The sequence below is a fragment of the Eublepharis macularius genome, chromosome 1 (assembly GCF_028583425.1).
Source record: "Eublepharis macularius isolate TG4126 chromosome 1, MPM_Emac_v1.0, whole genome shotgun sequence".
Classification (NCBI taxonomy): Eukaryota; Metazoa; Chordata; class Lepidosauria; order Squamata; family Eublepharidae; genus Eublepharis; species Eublepharis macularius.
The window spans coordinates 171,527,189-171,549,247 of record NC_072790.1 but is presented as its reverse complement, the minus strand read 5'-3'; the positions used below and the strand labels follow the sequence as shown (position 1 = coordinate 171,549,247).

The window sequence follows — 22,059 nt, the reverse complement described above, 5'->3', positions numbered from 1 at the left end:
CTCCTAGACTTATCAGAACTTTTCACACTCGTTATCCGCACAAACCTGGGGGAGGGGCATCTTAGAGGAGGCAGAATGTCAGGGTTGAAGTGTATGTATGTAACCAAAGAGACTCCATATTAATTCTTTCAGTATTCTAAGTGCTTTGTTCACAGGTGCCAAGATGTTCCAAGCAGCTATCTCACGGAAGAGGATTGTTTTGGCTATCACTTCTCCAGCCTTGGGAAACTTTCGCTTTCTCAGCTTCAAAGGGATTGTTTTGAGAACTATGGGGGGAGGTTGGGCCTGCTGGGTTCTGATACTTTGTAACTCATGCTTTGCCTGTCATTCGTAACAATACACGTGTACCAGCCTGGATATTGTATCTGGGCCCGTGGACTATAATGAACTCTTTCTTCAGTAAACTTTTGAAAACAACGGGCTTTTGTCTGATTGCAGAAGATAGTCTGGAGTAAGGACATTATCTAGCCACAGTTCTGACACCCCCTGATAATAAAGATAAAAGAAGAAAGAAGACAATCTAGGTGGAGATTGAACATAGGCCTTCTAAAAGATAAAAAATTAAAAGAAATGGTATCCACAGAAATGGAATGGTTCTTTAAACAAAATCTAAATAATGAAACGACTGTAGACATAGTGTGGGATACAAGTAAAGCTTTTTTTAGAGGACTGGCAATTAGATATGCAGCACACACACAAAAAGAGAGAAGTAAAGACTATCAGAAACTGGGAAGAAATTTTAAAAAGGAGGAAGACAATTTAAAAGACACCCCTGGAAAAGATATAGTAAAACTGAAGATAAACATACTGCAACATAAACGTAATCTGATGGAGAAAAAATTAAATTTGCAAAATTAAACTACTTTGAAAATGCAAATAAACCTACAAGATGGTTAGCCTATAAACTAAGGAGAGAAAACGTCAAAAGACAAATAACATCATTGAGGGATGAAAAAGGAGAAGAAAAAATTCTTCAGGAGGAAGTAAAGAAGGTGACAGAACTTTTCGATGAGAAGCTCTATGGGAAAGTGACTGTCCACCCAGAACAAAAACTTAAAAGAAATGACAGATTTAGAAATGGACCTGGGATGGTGGGTCCAGGCACAACTAGAATCTAGATATAAAAAAGATAATGGGCTTTTATGAAAAGGAGGAGAATATTGATATGATAGCGTGTGGTCCCAATGTTAAAATGATAAAGAAAATATATAATATGCTTCTAAACGAAAAACTACAAGGGGAAGACACAATGATAAAATGGGCAGAGAACGTGGGACACACAATTGATCTAGAACAGTGGTCACAAATGTGGAAGGACAATTTAAGGATGACAAAATCAGCTTCTTTGAAAGAAAAAATTTACAAAATGTTTTATAGGTGGCATTTAACCCCTATTAAGTTAGATAAAATGTCCTTAAATATGTCAAATAAATGCTGGAAATGTGAGAATATCCCGGGTTCATATTATCATATGTGGTGGACATGTAAAAAAGCAGTAGAGTTCTGGAAGATGGTTCACAAGATGACTCAACAGATACTTAAGATTCCATTGTCTCTGAAACCAGAACTCTTTTTATTAAACCACATATTGGTTCCAGTTGATAAAAAACAAAAACATTTGATGTTGAATATAATTACAACAGCCAGGGTACTATATGCGAAACTTTGGAAGATGACAGCCATTCCAACGCAAGAAAACTTGATCAAAAGAACTCTTGAGACAGTTGAAATGGATAAATTGTTGAGTTTATTGAAAGATGTGGACAATACAATGCATAATGACATTTGGGACCCATTTTACAGTTGGATACAAAAGAAGATTGAAGAAATTTAGCTTCTACTAAAGATGAAGACTTTTATGGACATTATTTAAAATGAATGGAAAAATTTGTAAACGAATTGCTGATCTACAGAACATATTGAGGTGACAAGAAATATATTAGATTGAACGGTGCAATGTATTAGAGTGATTTAATTTGAAACCATTTTTCCCCATCCCTTCTTATTCTGTATCCCCATTCTTAATATAAAAAAATTAAGAATGGGATGTTGAGGAGAAATACTTTGTGTTTTATATAGTTTATTTACAATTATTTCTGATTTACACAGTTATGCTATACAATCCCTTTTCCCTTTCTGAATCCCCTTTTATTACTATCCTGTTTTTTAAAATAAAAAATATATTATTAAAAAAACTTGTAGAAAAAATGGAAGGCTTTTGGGATTTTAGAAAGCTCCTTCTCCCCACTTTCAATTGCTTCTGAATACCAATGGAGAAGAGGTTTTTTTAATACTATTCACCCTACCTTGAAAATCCCAGATCTTAGATTTCTCCCCTGTGCCCTTAAAAAAGTAGCACACAGCAAACAGAAACTAAACAGGAATGCCCACTCTCTGTTTGGGGAAAATAGCAACAACAAAAATTCTTTTCAATTTAGAAATTCATCTATATTAGTAAATCTTGTCTGGAGTTTTGTTTTTATGTTCTGATTTTTGTGGCTTGGGGGACTTTCAAGATAACATTACTTACTTGGTGGGCAGTGATGGCAAAAGGTTGAGAACTACTGCTTTAAACCACTTAATGGCTTTAAAAGACATTTTAGTCTGGTAGAAAGAAAATTGAATTTGGATCTAGGTCTCTGCTATGGCCCTGACCTACACAGCCCAGGCAAGCCCAATCTTGTCAGATCTTGGAAGCTAAACAGGGTTGGCCTTGGTTAGTAATTGGATGGGAAACTTCCCAAAAAGATCAGGGTTGCACAGGCAAGCAATAGCAAACTACCTCTGTTAGTATCTTGCCTCGAAAATGCCTGCAGAGGTCGCCATAAGTCAGCTATGACTTGGTGGCACTTTCTACTACCACTCTGCTATGGACTCACCCAAATTCCCTCCTTACTACAGCCCCTGCCTCATATGGCTTTTTTCTATGCAGGTTCCCTGATTCCCACCATAAACCTTTGGATGGTTAAAGAGGACCCTTGTTCCCTTTTTCATCAGGAGAAAAGCTTCTTGGGTCCATACCCTTCTATGACTTTAGGCAAATCAGTATACCTAAGCCACAGTTTTCTTTCTTTAAATGAGGGTAGATACTTACAGGATGGTTGAAAGGGCACATACAATAAAACTGGTAAAGTGGTATGTAAATCAAAAGTCTGTATCACTCTGAATAATTAGAAATAGTGGCATATAAATACTAAAAACTTGATAGTCTATCTGTCCACCACGGTAGATGCAGTATGTGTACTGTATGCCCCTTGGTCGTCCAGGGTTGATATTAGATCAATTCAGGCCGCTCTACCAGGAGGAGGTAGGCAGGGTCCTGCATGCTGTGAAACGTACCACATGCCCACTGGACCCATGCCCATCATGGCCGGTGAAAACTGGTGGTGATGGAATTTGGGCACCGTTAGCTGACATCATTAATCTTTCTCTGAGTTCTGGGTTTTTCCCAGACTCACTGAAGGAGGCAGTGGTGCAGCCCTTATTAAAGAAACCATCACTGGATCCTGTTGATCCAGCCAATTACTGCCCAGTTTCGAATCTTCCTTTCCTGGGTAAGGTAATTGAGAGGGCGGTAGTGGAACAGCTGCAGGTGTACCTGGATGATGCCTCTACCCTGGATCCATTCCAGTCTGGCTTCAGGCCTGGCCTGGCCATGGTACAGAGACCAACTATACAAGGTCTACAAGTAATTGCCCACGTTGTAACTTGTCTACAAATTTATTCCTAATTATATACACGTATATGAATCAATTCATGAATATCATAGGAAGGAAACCACATGCAAGAAAACAACAAGTCAGAAATTACATTTGCTCAGGTGTCTATTATCTTCTCTACATTAATAACAATAAAGTGCTGTGCGCTCAAAGTGCTTCTTATCATTCCAATTGCACATATGAATAAAGTGCAAATGCTCATTAGCACCATACAAACACCAGTCCTTGTAATGCCATTCAATCTTCAAGACACCCGATATTCCAACCATGTGGTAATACAAAGTTAATGAAACATAACAGTTGACCGTAGAATTCACAGAATGAAAGGTCCTTGGTCATCCCTTGTGTAATAAATCATTTCTTCTGTGATAATAACTCCTCTAACGGGTGGTCTAGATCCTTATCACGCCCGTTTCAAAAATCTCTTTTTCAAAGACTACAGTCAATACAAATTCTTTAATCATCTCTTCAATAGCCACTAATACAATCATTTCCTGTGCTCTCTGTGAATTGTTAACATGGTACAGAGATGGCTCTGGTCGCCTTCACAGATGATCTGTGGCGAGACCTGGACTGGGGCGGGTCAGCACTGCTGATACTTTTAGATCTTATAGCAGCGTTTGACAAGGTCGATCATAATCTTCTGACCCACCGCCTTGCCAATGTGGGGATTCACGGAACAGCCCTGCAATGGCTGAACTCCTTCCTTCACAATCAGGGACAGAGGGTGGCACTGGGGGAACAGATGTCTGCTCGCCATTCTTTGGTATGTGGCATCCCTCAGGGGGCGATTCTTTCCCCTATGGTATTTAGCATCTATATGCGCCCCCTCACCCGGTCAGCCCACAGCTTTGGGCTGGGTTGTCACCAGTATGCAGATGACAATCAGCTCTATCTGCTGATGGACAGCCAGTCTGATATTGCTCTGGATTCCTTGGCCAAGGGTCTTGGGGCTGTGATGGTATGGTTACATCAGAGTCGCCTGAAACTGAATCCCCTGAAGACAGAGGTTCTGTGACTAGGTCATGGGGCGATCGAGCTGGGGACCTGGCTCCCAGCCTTCGACGGGGTACAATTGAAACCTTCACTGATGGTGAGGAGCCTGGGTGTGACCTTGGATGCCACACTTTCAATGGAGATCCAGGTCACGACCGTTGCCAGGTCTGCCTTTTTTCATCTGCTTTTTAAATTTTTTTTTTTTATTAAACAATAACAACTTTCTAATACAAATGACAACTCGATGTATATAACAACTTGGTGCATATAGGATAAGTAACAGTCGTATTGTAGGGCTAACATATCAATCGCACTGAAAACAAACAATTTTTTAAGCGTAACACAATATAGCATTGAGTATATCTTTGAATATGTTATCATGGCTTTAAACAGTGAATTTTAGTGTTAATTTTTATTGTTCTAAAATATCACGGTATAACGAACTTGAAGGCTGCATACTGTTTTTCTCAATGAACTCAAAGAAGGGCATCCATTTCTCATAAAAATTTGTTTTCCCAGTAAGTGAATTAGAACCTTGAATCCTATCAGTAATTTTTTCGATTATAAATTGGTTCCAAACCCGAGAGTACCACTGTAACATTGATGGGGGGAAGTGGCTTTTCCAATTAAGAGCTATTAAGGACTTTGCTGCGTTCAGGAGACTTGTTATGAGTTGACGATATATGTTTGGGATTTGTACCTCATGCCAAAGGTCAAGGAATATCAATTTAGGGTCTATTGGAATTTGGTAAGTTGTTATATTTTTAATTTGTTCTATGATATCTCCCCAAAATTTATGTATAACGTCACACTGCCACCAACAGTGCTGATCTCTCCACATTTTTTCCAGCATAAGGGGGAATAAGATGGAATAATTTTAGACAGTTTTTTTGGAGTGCTGTACCATCTTGTAAGAATTTTAAAAGTTTGGAGTCTTACATTGATTTCGTTGGATTTTAGTAAAGGAGAGGACCAAATCTGTGTCCATTGTTCTTGTGTAATTGCCGTATCACAATCAAGTTGCCATTTATCTTGGTAAACATATTTTTTTGGTTTGGTGTTTTGTATTAATATATTATAAATTTTGGAAATTAATCCCTTTTCCACTTTGGAGTTTGGATCTAATAGATTTTCAAAATCCGTTTTAGGTTCATGAAGAATGTCTTTTAGTTTTATTTGTATAGCCATGTATGAAATTTGAAAATAAATGAACCATGGTATTGAAACCTGTGTTGTCTTTTCAATTTCTTCTTTAGTTTTAAGGCCTTTTTTTATTGTTAGATCTGAGAGTTCTATTACATTCAAGTGTCTCCAAAAGTTCTGTATGGTCCTTTTTTCATCTTCGACAGGCCAGGCAACTGGCACCCTATCTTTTGCCCCGGAACCTGGACACAGTAATCCATGCAATGCTCACCTCCAGGCTAGACTACTGCAACTCACTGTACGCTGGGTTGTCCTTGGGCCTGACCCAGAAGTTACAACTGGTCCAGAATGCAGCGGCACACATCCTTACTGGAACGCCAATCGGAGTGCACATTCATCCTGTGCTGTGTCAGCTGCACTGGCTCCCAGTGGAGTTCCGGATCTGGTTCAAGGTGTTAACCTTGGTGTTTAAAGGCTTTCACGGACTGGGAGCTGCATACCTGCGGGACCGCCTCTTCCATTACATTCCCTGTAGGGTGTTGCGCTCTGCAGACAAGCAACTCCTGGTGGTCCCTGGCCCAAAGGACAACTGTATGGCCTCAACCAGGGCCAGGGCGTTTTCTGCCCTGGCCCTGGCCCCGGCCTGGTGGAACACTCTTCCGCTGGAGAGCCGGGCCCTGCGGGCCCTGTTACAGTTCCGCAGGGCCTGTAAAACAGAGATGTTCTGCCAGGCCTTTGGCTGAGTGCCAGCGGGTGTCCTCCTTCTTCCATCTAAGACCACCACTTTTTCTGGGGCTGTCCTTGGCCATCTGCTATGCCCATATACGGACTCCCAATATTTGTTTAAATAGCTTGCTCCTGGACTATTTTAATGACTTTTAAAAAAATTATTATTGATTTTCTGGTTTTGTGACTTTTAATGTATTTTTTAAATGTTGTTAGCCGCCCTGAGCCCATCTGTGGGGAGGGCGGCGTATAAATCAAATAAAATAAATAAATAAAATAATAATAAATATTCTGCTGATGACATTTTGTATTTGTTCTACTCCTGATCAACAGAAATTCATGCATGTTGAAAAAGCAAGAAGTAAGGTTTTCTGCTATCTTTCCCACATGCATTAACCTTCAGTATTTTGAATTACTAGTGAAAAGACACCCCCCCCCCCAAAAGAAGAATATTAGAGCCAAACTGATATACTTTTTCTTTATCTAGTCACGAACATTGTTAAAATGTCTGCCTGGAACTTTATTGAATGCTTGAAAAATTATTCAGTGAGGCACCTTCTCAAGATCATTTATGATGGTATTGTTACCCAATGAGGTCTCCTTATAAATTGGGAGAATTAGCAACAAGGAGAAGCCTGCAAGAGGAGGGGTAACATAAGGATCTTTTTGCCTATGAATACAAGGGTCCCTTCCTCTAGAGAACACTTTCAATAAATAGACGTTCAACCAAAAGAGTTTTTTAATTTATAAAATAACAAAGGTCAATGGCACAAAATACACACAGCAAATACACGCACAGCACACACAAATAAAGCTAACTAGAGAAACAGTGAGGAAAGTGGGAATAGAAGTTCAAGGGTTGGTTATATTTACCAGTTTCAGGAGAGGTTTGAGAGCAAAGAAGGTTCCATAGAGAAGCAGCATGGACGGCCAGCGTCTCATGAAAGGGATGAGAAGGGATATAGTTTGAGGGTGCCTGGGTGGAAAATTCCAGGACACACTTAGCACATGAAAGGACAGTCTAATTATAGAGCAAAACGTATCCTGAGGCATACGTAACAGCATACGTTGCTGTTAAAGACAATAGCTTGATGGCTCCCCCCCCAGGTGCGACAATAGGACTAGGAGGGCTTGTTTGTGCCTTCCTGAGAAGAACTAAAAGTGTAAAAAGGTAATTGATGACTCCTGATGGCTTGATGGGTGAGGCTCATCAGTCTCCGAGTGACTCAGGTGGGGATATTGGATCAGGAAAGATTGGATTAGTTCAAGAGCTACTGGAGACCCTTTTGTTATTCAGTACTGCACATCTCCAGAGTGGGGGGTGAAGCTGGTCTGATCTCATGCTCACATTCCAGTAGTTTTCCATCTTAGCCAGGCAGCCTGTTTGGGCTTAAAGTACATGAGGAGAGGGACTTACGAGTTACGATATTCTTAATAATGTGACCACTAACAATATGAATGAGGTATTACTCATACGTACCCTCATATGTACCAAAGCTGCATGTAGTTTGATCCCCATTCCAAACTAGCAGTATCTGCATTTAGGGATTATATGGGGTATGTAAATCATGTTGTAAATTCTTTTTCCAGCAGGAATAATAACACTACTGTACAACTGAATTATTACACTCTATTTTATTAAGGTAATAAATACTTAGTGCTGAATGAATATTTTCTAGTTTTTCAATGCATTCTTATGAAAAGAGTTAGAATTTTAATGTTAGTAATTGCTGAACAGTGATAGTTATTGCAGATTAAATAAACTGGATTAACAGAATATGATTTTATGTATGTTTTATAGGATTGAAAGAGAAGAGTACCATGGAGACCCTGTCATTAAAGTAAATACATACCTTGGGTTCTGTGATGCTCGTAAGAAACACAGGCATATAAATATTTTAAATAAATAAAAATTCATAGATATATTTTAAATCAATTAAATATTTTTAAAGACTTATTAGAATTACCTTTATAATTTTGGAGCGTGAAACATTTAGAGTATTTATGACGCTCTTGCAATTTGGTCCTTTAATCTGTTCAATTATAAAATTAAATTTAGCAGACATACGCTTCCAGTGTTCTAGTTCAGTCAGAGGACCTGAGTCATCAGCTTCTTTTCTTATTTGCTCACTCTCAATCAAAACCTATAATCAATGAAAGACTTTATAAGTGCATCATTACAGTTTTGCACTTAGAGATAGCTATTTACTACTCTACTCAAGCATTACTAGTTCTATCAATTTCTTCTTTCACGTGGCAGGAACTTAAGTACTGACTATAATACTAATGGCAGTAAACTGGCTTAAATGTTAAAATAATTAATCTGCAAATGCTGGTTCAAATCCCACTAATGCCATGAACTCAGAATGTGGCCTTGGGTAAGCAACTCCTGTAAGCCCCAGCTCCCCAGCTGTATTGTGGGGATAATAATAAAACTGACTTTGTTCACCCCTCTGAGTGGGGCACTTATCTGTCTAGAAGAGCAGTATATAAGCACAGTCGTTGTTGTTGTTTTGTTGTTGTTGATGATAATAATAGTAGTAGTAGTAGTAGTAGTAGTAATAATAATAATAATAGCATTCTTATCCCTTCATTTTATTGCTTGATGTGGCCACTGATAGCTTATTCCTAGTGCAAAATGCAGGCTACAAACCAAAGAAATGTTTAGGCATGCAGAGGGGAACCATACTCATATGATGCAATTTATTTGAAGTTTGCCCCACAATAGTTCCAAAAGCTGAAGAAGCAAGTCATGTTTTAAAATTGAACAGCAGCTTGTGTCTCTGGAAGTGGGACCTGCTGCAATATCAACAACAAAAATGAAAGAAAGTTCCAGTCTGCAGATAAAGTCATTTAAAAAAAGGGGGGGGGTGTTCAACATTATCCCCAGGATGCCTACGTTCCTGTGGCCTATGAAATCAAAGGTGTCTGTGTAGGTTGGATCTTGGATCCAGCTAGGGAATTATGATGTGAGTTAAGGAACGTTTGAAGAAGGTAGCTTTGACTCTCAAAAGCTTACACTCTGAAAATCTTGTTGGTCTCTAAGGTGCCACTGGACTCAACCCCTGCTGTTCTATTTCAGACCAAGATAGCTACCCACCTAAAATGATACAAATTAAGCGCAACAAAAGGACACAACACAATGAGGCAATTAGGTTCCCATGGGAAGTGCAACATTGCTCCACCCAGGGCTTTTCTTGGGACTCTATAAGAACTTCTAATACCCAAATCAAATAGAAGGTTGTGGGACAATAACCAAACATCCCACCCTACTCAGGAGACATCCAAGAGACATGCATACCTGCCATATAAATCAATCAAGTTACTCCATCACCAGCAAAACTCATTCCCTGCCCCAATTAGCTACTTTGTTCCATCCAGTGGCAAAAGGATGCACATTTTAGGGATAAAAGGGCATCTACTCCACTACAATTTTAGATTCAATTCACGCCACCTGTCTCACACCACCGTAACACCTCATAACATGCATGCTTTAGGTCAGGCAATGTATGAGCCTCTCTTGATTTTTCTCCCTCCCTCTTACCCCTCCACATCTATCTGCCTGTCCCAGATCCCCAGCTATTGATCCCTCCCTCTTTCTTACTTCACATCTTCTCAACACCCAGCCACAACACTTCCTTCTCCCACTTCGCTCCTATTCTCATCCACTCCTGCCCGACTATCCACTCCTGCCCGACTATCTTCCCAATCTACCTTTTTACTCCCCCCCCCTTTCCAAGCTCTTTTTGTCTCTCTGTTCCTCTTCCCACTTCTCCTTCTTTTTCCTGACTAGTCTACCTCCCCCCTGCCCTCACACTCTGCAACTCCATTTTTTCCTTTTTCCTTTTCTTGGGAATATGGTACACACATTTATGAGTAAGTTCCATTTTGACTATCTGGAATATACTGAACCTGTGTGATCGCTTCTACTTGCTTAACTGCCTTACTGTATTTCAGGTATGCTTATACTAACTTTGCCTTTTCTTCTTACTTTTTTCTATCCTCTGTTATAGCCAATAAAGATTAGGGTTGACAAATGTCCGGTTTTGAAGCAGACAGTCCATTTGTGCTTTCTAATTATGAGTTCCAAGAAACAGGCAGTTCTAAAGGGACAGATTTGGGGTGAGGAGTTTAAGGGTTAAATGGAAAGGAAATGAAAAAAAGAAAAGAACAAAAAGAAAAATCAAACTCTAGGGCTTGGCTGTGGCTGTGCTAGAAGGCAACCTGTAGTTGCTGGTAGCATTTCCATGGCTCCTCACCTGAGAGAAGAAGATGAATCTCCCCCTCCTCAAGGAAAAGAGTGGTTTCTCCCCCTCCCTGAAAGGGGCAGATAGAGTTTTATTGTCCATTTGTCAAGAAGGACAGGTTGTACCACAAGGTGGACAGCTAAACTTTTGGGAGGCAGCTGCAAAAAAGAGTGGGGGCAGCATAATGGGGGGGAAACAGGGATGAAGAACTTAAATTCCCAGCATGCCCTACAATCATCAGCCTAATCCTGTTGACCAGACTGTAGCAGTGGAGGAGAGGGGGGGAGTTGTCACTGTTTCAAAATCAGTGCTGCAGTTCCTAAAATCACTGCAGAGGTCATTTTTGTCCTGTAGAACTAGTCTTGTTTATACCATTCCTCCCTTTGCCTTTCTCACTCCACTGGCAGTCAGCAGTAGCAGCTTTTCCCTTGAAGCCCCTGACTCCAGAAACAACAAGAGTGGGGCAGGGGGTGGGGGTCATCTTGGCATGTGTCTTAATCGTGTGAATATTTATTTACTTTTTTATACCCACGGTTTTTATTTATATCCCAGTTTTTATCTCAATGGGGACCCAAAGTGGTTTACCACATTCTCCCCTAATTAATTTTATTCTCACAATAACCCTATGAGGTAGATTAAAACCAGTGAGTTGTGTGGGAATAAAGGGGTTGGGGAGACATCTTTGACTTTTGCCCAGGACCCCAGAATCAGTGAACTACCCTTTCTAGCATGGAATCTGCCTGCCAGCATTGGTGTCAAGTGAAGTACACACAGCAGCAGTGGCATTTTGTGGCCTGCCTCTTTCTCTGCCTCCTGCTCAGTGGAGCTGCCTTGCCAAGCCATGTGGTCTTCACATGGTTGATATAGCTTTATCAGGTGTGTCCAGTATTTTTGTTGAATCCATCTGGCAACCCTAATAAAGATTGATTTATTCAAGTCAGGAGCCTCTTTTCTTATTTTTTAAAAATATGGCAAATACCTGCCTTTGTACACACAGATTTAGATCACAAACTGGGGTCAGGAAAGGGCACATGGAGGGGCACCTCTACATGTAAACCACCTCTCATTCCCCATCAGGTAAATTAAACAGCTTATTTGGTACGTAGTCATAAAACTCCGTTGTGCACAGCATTTTGTGTAACATTACACCACACCCACAGATATTACGTAAATTCCCGATTCACCATAGCATGTGGACTAGAAACTTACTTGTTCAATTTGCTTATACCATATCATAAGCACATCCTCTAACTGATGAATTGTATCAGGATTAGCAGCTGCTGCTGTCACTTCCTCGAAAGACTGGAGTTTAGAAAAGTCAATGTAATCTATTTTTCTCAACTCTACAGTCCCCTCAATGCTCACTCTAGCACCTGAAATAAATAAGAGAACACATTCAGAACTTGCCACTTAATGAAACTTCCAGTTTGGATTAATGGAGACCTGATGTTGCCCAGGGAGCTGGGCAATCAAGAACAACTGTTTTTGGCAGGCCAGGTGCTCAGATCGCCTGCTGCCATCCCTCTCCAGGCAGGAGAGGGGCCAGAACACTACAAGACCCCGAGAGTGAGTGATCTCAGCGGCGGCGGAGGGGGGGGGGTTCTGAATAAAGGATTTCTCCCGGTGCCTTGAGGTCCCCTCGGAGACAGGTGAGCTAAAATCTCTGCAGAGCAATTTTGAGTCAGAATTTGGCATAAGGTCTCCAGAAACCAAGCTTCAGTATCGTATTTGATCAACTTTGAATGTAAGAAACAGCACGAACAACCCAAATGCAACAAAGGAAGGTAAAGATTTCTATCTCGGTTTTTTGGATTAAAAATTAGAAGAGAGAGCCAAAAAAAGTGGAATTAATGGACTAAGCTGGCAGCGGAAAAGGAGAGGAAGGCGATTGAGGGAAAGTTGTGGAATTTGACAGAACTTTAAAGCGTTAAAAGAAGAAAAACTAATATTGTTTACGCATACCTGTGGCTTTGGTGGAGATAATGGCAGCAAGAAAAGGGGAGGGAGCGCAAGAGGAAACGGAGCAAATTACGCGAGATTGTAGAAGACATGGAGGGCAGTGAATTCTTGTCTAGAGGGGAGTCAGCTCGGGGAGGAAGTGGGAAGAGCGCAGAAGAGCACGGAAGAAAAAGTGGGGAAAGATCGCGAGATGGAGAACTGCAAGGTCAGGAGGAAGTGAATGCCTGCCATTTCAAGAAGGGAGAGGGGGAAGGAAATTACCATAGAGAAACTGCGCCCGACATTTTGGTGAGGTCAAAACTGATGTGACTATATAATAAAGGAAATTAACATTGATTGGCTCAAAATAGAAAGTAAAGTGAACATTAAAAATGGAACTTAGAAAGAGAGCTGACACTTGGGGTGGCGCAAAGGCTAGCCCAGGTATGACGAAAAAAGCAGATAAGGAATGGCAGTCTGCCATAGAAGCGCTAGAAAAAAAAGTACTAGATGGCAATAAGGAGTTGGGCCAATCTATACAAAGAATGGAGGACAGTTTGCTCGAAAATGTAAAGGAACTAATAAAAGTGGAGGTGACAGAGCTATCCAAAAACATAGAAGAAATAAAGAAGGAGCTACAGTCAACAAATCAAACTGTCCAGGAGGTGGAGCTAAAGACCACTAGTTTAAAAGAGGAAAATCAAAAACTGCAAGAGCGTGTAGCTGTAATGGAGTGTAAAATCACAGAAAATTACTTAAGATTTAGGGGAGTGACAGAGTCTACAACGCAGGAGGCGCAAGAACAGATGATTGCAATGCTGGCAGAATTTTTAAACAAGCAGCCAGAGGAAATAGAAGCAAATGGATTTAGTATATAGAGTAAACTCTAGCTATGCGCAACAGAAGAATTTACCGAGAGATGTAATTGTACAATTGACAACTAAAAGAATGAAAGAAGAAATTCTAAAAAGGCATTATGAAAGTCCATTGGCAATGGAAGGAAATAGAGTCAGAATTATGAAAGAACTTCCCAGGAGGATCTTACAAGAACGAAAAAAATATCGGGAGTTAACGGAGAAACTGAGAGTGAAGAGTATCAGGTACAGGTGGGAAATACCTGAAGGATTGAGTTTCTACTTTCAATCTGCAAGAGTTAACATCAAGTCAAGACATGATATGATAGCGTTCCTGTTTGACAACCGAAAAGACTTTCCCGAACCTGTTAAAAAGTAGCATTATGGAGTACAAATTAATATCTTGGAATGTTAATGGACTAAATTCACCTCAAAAACGTAAAGCAGTTTTTCATTGGCTAAAGAAACAAAATTGTAATATAATATGTCTACAAGAAACACATATTAAGGAGCAAGATTCTAAATTTTTAAAAAATGGACAGTTAGGAAAAGAATTTTTTGCTTCTACAAAACAAAAGAAAAGAGGGATTGAATCCAAAATTAATTTTTAAAGACAAAGATGGAAGATATTTGGCAGTAGAGATAATGGTGAATTTCAAGAAGACTTTGGTCTTAGGAATCTATGCACCCAACGGAGCTAAGGATGATTTTTATAAGGAGATAACCCAAAATTTGGACCAATATTCATATGAGCAAATATTAATGGCTGGAGACTTTAATGGAGTTGTGAATTTGCAACTAGACAGAAAATTAAAGTTAGCTCATAAAAAACAGGGAAATCACCAAAATCTTTTTTTAAAATGGTAGGACAAGAAAACCTGGAAGATATATGGAGAAATTGGAATCCTAAAATAAAAGATTATACGTTTTATTCTGCAAGACATCAGTCCTTTTCAAGAATTGATATGATCTGTGCAACAACGGAGTTAAATCTGTTGACTAAGAAAATAGAGATAATGCCTAGGGTGAGCTCAGATCATAATCCAATGATGTGGAAAGCTTCGACGGGAAACAGAAAATTTAGGTGGAGATTAAATGAAGACCTTTTTCAAAGACAAGAGAATATGGAAATTATTCAAAGGGAGACGAAATATTTTTTTCAATATAATATCGGTCAGGAAGTGCCAACACATATGGTTTGGGATGCCTATAAAGCAGTGATGAGAGGAATTTTGATTAATTTGAACAGTAGGGAAAGGAAAAAAGGGGAGGGGGAATTCCAAGAGATACAGGAAAAAATTTTCCAAGAAGGAGCAAGAGTTACAGAAAAGACCGGGGAAGAAAACAATAATGCAAGAAATTAAGATATTGCAAGAGCAGCTGAGGGCCTTTGCCAATAAAGAGTTGGAATGGAATTTAAAGACTTTACAGAAAAAATCTTTTGAAGGGGCAAATAAGCCAGGAAAATATCTAGCTTGGCAACTGAAAAGGAAAAGAGAGAAAAAATTAATTGGGAAGATAGTGGAGGAAGGGAAAGAACTAATGGAGCATCAAGGTATAAAAACAGCATTCTGCAAGTACTATGCCAAATTATTTCAGGAAAAGGTGACGGATCTAGAGAAAGCAGATAGGTATCTAGAAAATGTATTTGAGATCTTAGGTAGTTTTGCAATGAAAGAAACATTAAATGCTCCAATCACAGAAGAAGAAATTTTAGAAGCCATAGAGTCAACCAAGGTAGGGAAAGCACCAGGTCCAGATGGAATTTCAGCTAAATTTTATAAAGTAATGAAAAAAAGAACTGGTGCAGACCCTACAAAAGTTGATGAATGAGATTATGAAGAAAAGAGGATTACCAAACACATGGAATGAAGCCAATATTTCACTGATCCCAAAAGAGCAACAAGTTCTAACAGATGTTAAGAATTATAGGCCAATATCTCTGTTGAACAATGATTATAAAATTTTTGCAAGAATTTTAGCGGAAAGGCTTAAGAGGTTTTTAATAGACTTTGTGGGAGAAGAACAAGCCGGATTTTTACCGAATAGGCAAATTAGAGACAATTTGAGAGTTGTGATGGATGCTATTGAATATTATGACAAACACCCTGATAAGGAGGTAGGTTTTTTCTTTGCAGATGCGGAGAAGGCCTTTGACAATTTGAATTGGGATTTTATGTTTTTAACAATGGAAAAGATGGAACTGGGGCAAGAATTTATAGAGGCTGTGAAAGCTATTTACAAAGATCAAACAGCGTCATTATGTATAAATAGCGATTTGACAGAAAAATTCGAGGTAAGAAAAGGTACAAGACAAGGATGTCCACTTTCACCTTTGCTGTTTGTTATGGTGTTGGAAATACTATTGAGGCGGATAAGAGAAGATAACAGCATAAAAGGTATAAGACTTAAAGGCTTTTCGTACAAGTTCAGAGCATTTGCAGATGATGTGATGTTGATAGTGGAAGAACCAGTCCAGACATTACCGTTACTCTTAGATAAAATTAAAGAATTTGGAGATCTGGCAGGGTTTATTATTAACAAATCAAAATCGAAATTGCTCTGTAAAAATATGACAAAAAAAAGGGGGAATTGAGTGTTACAAAGTGTGAAGTGGTCCAAAAACCAAAATACCTGGGAATAGAGTTAACGATTAAAAATATAGATTTATTTAAAAATAACTATGAAAAGCTGTGGGCACAGGTGGAAAGAGATATGTTGAAATGGAATAAATTGAATTTGTTGCTGTTGGGGCGTATTTCAGTTGTTAAAATGAATGTGTTACCCAGAGTGATGTTTTTGTTACAAACGATCCTAATTGTAAAAGACAAGAAACATTTCATAAAATGGCAAAGGAGAATATCAGAATTTGTATGGGCAGGGAAAAAGACAAGAGTTAAGATGAAGGTGTTGTGTGATGCAAAAGAGAGGGGTGGTCTACAATTACCAAATCTGAGATTGTATCATGAGGCGATATGGTTGAGATGATATGACATGGTTGAGAGATTGGGTAAGACTTTCTAATCTTAAAATGTTAGCTCTGAAGGGTCATAATAACTTGTTTGGGTGGCATGCATATCTATGGTATGACAAACATAAAATGGATGGTATGTTTCAACATCATTTTGTAAGAAGGAATGTTTTTTATGGTTTGGCAAAAGTATAAGGAGTTAATTGGGGAGAAAAGACCTATGTGGATTGTTCCAGCAGAAGTTGTAAATCCAAGTGCAGAGCACAAAGGAGAAGACTGGCTAACTTCTAAAGAACTATTACGGATGGACAGAGACACTTTTAAAATAAAAGACAATGAGGAGTTATCATTTAAATATGGTTGGTTGCAATATCGGCAAATTAAAGACTTATTTGAATCTGACAAAAGAAAAGTGGGTTTTAGAAGTAAAAATTCAGAATTAGAAGAGCTTCTATTGGGAGGGGGAATAAAATTGATTTCTAAGATGTATAAGCTTTTACTGAAATGGTTCACGGAAGATGAAGTTCAAATGGTAAAATGGGCAGTGAATTTCAACAAAGAAATTACAATGGCGGCTTGGGAATATTTATGGAAAAATACATTGAAGATTTCTACATGCACTAATCTGAAAGAGAATGGATATAAGATGATGTATAGGTGGTATTTAACACCGAAAAAATTAGCAAATGTAAATAATGCCATGTCAAACAAATGCCAGAAATGTAAAAAACATGAAGGTTCCTTTTACCATATGTGGTGGACGTGTGAAAAGGCCAAGCTTTTTTGGACTAAGATTTATGCAGAAATGTTGTTAATTGTGAAAAATAACTTGTTGAAGAGCCCGGAACTGCTGTTGTTAGGTTTAAATACGGAAAAAGTTAGTGTCAAGGATAGGACGCTAGTATATTATATGACGGTAGCAGCAAGATTATTATATGCACAGTATTGGAAACAAGAAGAAATACCAGAAGTTGAAGATTGGATTCAGAAGCTGTTGTACATGGCGGAGATGGATAAAATAACAAGAAAATTGAAAGATCAAAACCCAAGTGAATTTTTGAATGACTGGGGAAAATTTGAGGACTACCTTGAAAACAAGTGGGATGTGAAAGGACAACTGTGGTCTCTGGATAACTATTAAGATGTATAGAGAATAAGTATGAACTTTACCTTTAATAATAGAAACAAATAATAGAATTGGGATAATGATAAGAAATAAGGGGTTATAGTGCTGTTGGGAGTCAAAAAGGAAAAGGGGGGAGGGAGAAGGGGTGGGGACATATATACCAGAATAGGGGGTAAATGAAGTTATACTATGTATTATGGAATGTATGTTATCTCATCCAATAAAATTGATTTTCAAACAAAAAAAAAGAACTTGCCACTTAATTAACCCTTACAGCATATTTCATTTAACAAAACTATAGTTCCACATTTCCCCCCATATTTGAAATAATGTGCTCCCTGCTGCCTCCTCCTAGCATCTATATTTGATGCACCTGCTACTCAGAGATCCTGATGATTCTGTGCCCCAAGAGGAACAAAAACTCATGGACCATGCATATTAATTATGGTCATCTTTTATTCTTGAGGTTCATATTTTGCCAGTTTCTCCTGCCACTGCTTTGAGAATGCACAGGCAGAAGAAAATCCATAGTGGCCACAGCAGGTGAGCTGCTGTAGCACAGTGGTTAAGTGGTTTGGCTGCAAATCAGCACTCTACTGGTTCAAATCCCATCACTGCCATAAGCTCAGTAGGTGGCCTTGGGTAAGCCACTCCTCTCAGCCCCAGCTCCCCAGTTGTATTGTGGGGATAATAATAACACTAACTTGTTCACTGCTCTGGGTGAGGCACTAATCTGTCTAGAAGAGTGGTATATAACAACAACAACAACATTTGATTTATATACCACCCTTTAGGATGACTTAACACTCACTCAGAGCAGTTTACCAAGTATGTTATTATTATCCCCACAACATTATCCCCCTATGAGGTGGGTGGGGCTGAGAGAGCTAGAAGCTGTGACTGACACAAGGTCACCCAGCTGGCTTCAAGTGGAGGAGTGGGGAATCAAACCCCGTTCTTCAGATTAGAATCCCGCGCTCTTAACCACTACACCAAACTGGCTCACACATCTATGTATGCAGCATGTTATTACTCAGGTATTTAACATTAAGCATTCAGATCACCTTCTAGAAATCAGTTAATAAATTTTAAGATATGAAATGGTGAGACTGAGAATGTGTAGTTCAGAAAATAAGCGTAGTTATTATTATTATTACTTGGTAGCAGTTTCCTAGACATGACCCTGCTAGTAGGAACAGTGGTCCACATGCACAAAAGATAACTGCAACTAAAAACTTCACATCTAGCTTCTAGGCTATGTGTGGAAATGGTTGGTGTGGTTATCTCTGACAATCTCAAAACTTGTCTGATGAAAGCAGTCACACAAAATATCTCCTTTCCCTTTTTCTTCTCTTAACACATGACCATCAATGCTGACCGTTTGTTCTGATGACAGCATATGCAGAAACACTTTGGCACATAATGATAATTTTTGTAGGACCCATATCTATAATGAGTATATAAAAAGTGTAGTGTTTCAAAAGCAAATATAGTGCATTGAGTTACTTTTTGCTTAATTAAACAAGGTTCTTACCATCCAAAAATGAAAGGTATCTGTTAACCGTTTCAGTAAAACTCTGTTTTTCACACTCTCCCTGTTTGGTTTGATTTAAAGCACCCCAATTACTTGTTGCAAGGACAGCCGGTAGAAAAACACTTGAGATGATATTTCTGATCCCAAGGAGGAGACCTTCACTTCCATCCAATACTGAAAAGTATATGTCCTGAAAAATAAAAATTAGGATACTGATTAAAAATCCAAAGCACAAAATCACTTATGCTTTTTAAGCTTTTACAATGAATCTAAGTCTAGACTTCAGCCTTAGGCTGGAACATTGTTTATGCCTGAATAGAGTTGAAGGAAGGGGCAAAATAGGACAACTCTGGGCAATCGGGCCCAGCATTGGCTCCCAGCCAGGTGGCAGAAAAAAAGAGGTGGACAGGAATTTCAGCAACTAGATGACAGGTCACATGGTGTTCACGAGGATCATTCAGTCTGCCCTTCCTCTAAGAGAATGGCATCTTTTGAACCATTTTGACACGATATACAAAACCTGTAGGCTATCAGGTGTGGGGGCTGCTCCAGCATATGATCAGAATTTCGGGCAAAGGGCTTCAGGAAACCCCTGGGTACAGTGGGATAAAAAGAATAGTGATCTCTGGTTTGAGATCCTCTATAGGAAAGGCAAAAATGTGAGGCTGGCACGCTTCCCACAAAAGTGGCCTTTTCAAGAAGGGAACCCTTTCAGAGGTGGTGGGAATACAACCACGGGTGCTGCTTCAGATCTCAGAGCCCACAAATGTTGCATCTGTTTGACCTCACCCTGGATTGCTATGCCCATAGGGAATGGGGTTCCCGCCTCCCTCTAGGCCCAGTCCATCTAATTACCAACAGCCCAATAATGAGACCCTCGGCTCCCACTCAGCCACATCTTCCCCATACAACTTGTTCTCAATGCTTGCCTACCTTCCCTTGGCTCTCTACCCCCTGCTAGTTTTATACCCCCACAAACTATCTGCCAAGTACTTATGGGAAGGTTTTACACAAGATTTCAGGATCCACTACAAGAGTCCCTGGAGAGGTCACCATCACCAACCCTGATGGTTACTAAAATGAGTTTTTTTAGAATTGTAGGGATGGGGTGAGTATTTAGAAGGAGTAATGGAGGAGTATAGAGTAGTCAAATGTAACTTGCAGTCATATATAAACACTGTGTACTTCCGAATGCCACTTGCTTGGGATTCATAGTGGAGATAGCTGCACCCTTTGTTTGATGTTTGTTGCTTTCTCAAAATCGTCTAGTTGGAATGCTGGACTAGATGGGTGACAAGATCATGGTTCACCTAGGGTGTCAAAAAATCTTGGGCCAGTCCTTCATGAGTCACCATATGAAGGAAATTAGAATGTGTAGGTCACCATACCAAAAGGCTGGGAACCAGTGCCTTATACTGTTCCCTCCCTACCCTCCATTGAGAAGGATCCCACAGAGGAGTGCTCTTCCCAGTCAGATGTATTGCACCCACTCAGAAATTTCTGAAATGCATGGTCCTTCTCTCGCCCACTGTCACTCTGTATGTTTGAATGATGGAAATAATAATCATAACAATATAGTTAGGAAGGAGAATACCTCATGCATAGATTTTACATTCACAGCAATATCATTTCGGGAGCGTACGAAAAATAAGCACAATCCTTTGAATTTGTCTGGTGATTCATCAACATACAGCTTCATCATTTTTGTCCCTTTTAGCATTCCTGGAATTGCTCTACCACATTCTGAAATAAACACATTTAAAAACAACATTCTTATCTTAAAATATATACTTTGTGGAATTGATGAACTGCTAAAGAGAATGACCCAAACTTTTTAACTGATTACTGGTATGTAAAAGGAGCATAGATATGTGCTATAATAACTAACTCCATAATGACAAGAATGCCTGTAAGATGGCATGTAGGTAACAGATATCAGTCTTGCAGAAATGGGTGATATATGCATTAATTTTTGAACTTTTCAAGCACACGGGCTTGAATGGAAGGAAGTACAAATTATGCACTATGATGAGGTTTCATGCAAGACATATATATGTCAGATCTGTGGCTAAATAATAGTTGTATCCAGACTACCTTCTGCAATCAGACAAGAGTCCGTTGTTTTCAAAAGATTTACTGAAAAAGGCAACCATTATAGTCCACTGGCCCAGATGCAATATCTGGGCTGGTACACGTGTATTGTTACAAATGAGAGGCAAAGAATACAGTACAAAGTATCAAGACTCAGTAGGCCCAGCCTCCCCCCATAGTTCTCAAAACAATCCCTTTGAAGCTGAGAAAGTGAAAGTTTCCCAGGACTGGAAAAGCTGTAGCCAAAACATTCCTCTTCTGAGAGATAGCTGCTAGGGAACATCCTGGCACCTGTGAAGAAAGCATTCAGAACACTAAAAGAATTAAAATGGAGTCTCAGTGGTTACAACATATAGGGAAGCATACTGAACCTGACAATATACACATGGCAAAACTAATTTAATTAAGAGTTGGGGCCAGGGTGGATTTGATTTAAATCAAACTGATTTAAATTACGATTTAAATCACGATTTAAATCACTAGTCATTAAGGCTTGATTTAAATAATAGTTTTCTACATAAAGACTAATTCTTGCTGGTATAACTTTAATATGCAAGTAGATGCCTGCCTTACCGATAGGTAAAGGAACTTTATTAAAGTATTCCCAAACTGGGTCTCTTTTACGGCCTGCTGCCATTATAGGTTTTTTCCTCCAAGGAAAGAATGTGATAAACCTCAGGTCATACACACAAAAGATCCAAAGACTTGTGCAGT

The 22,059-nt window shown here is 39.3% G+C and overlaps 1 protein-coding gene across 1 annotated transcript in view; it reads right to left on the bottom strand.

Annotated features, from left to right (window-relative positions):
* The window catches only part of DNAH8 (dynein axonemal heavy chain 8), a 406,563-nt gene extending 385,592 nt beyond the window's left edge, over positions 1–20,971 (bottom strand). The window contains exons 1-4 of the mRNA XM_054978191.1: positions 20,849–20,971; positions 19,255–19,444; positions 12,041–12,204; positions 8,552–8,728 (exon numbers count right to left, since the gene is read on the bottom strand). Coding sequence (XP_054834166.1) covers positions 8,552–8,728; positions 12,041–12,204; positions 19,255–19,444; positions 20,849–20,956 — 639 coding nt within the window. The 5' untranslated portion in view covers positions 20,957–20,971. The remainder of the gene's footprint in view (positions 1–8,551; positions 8,729–12,040; positions 12,205–19,254; positions 19,445–20,848) is intronic.
* Positions 20,972–22,059: the final 1,088 nt, after the last annotated feature.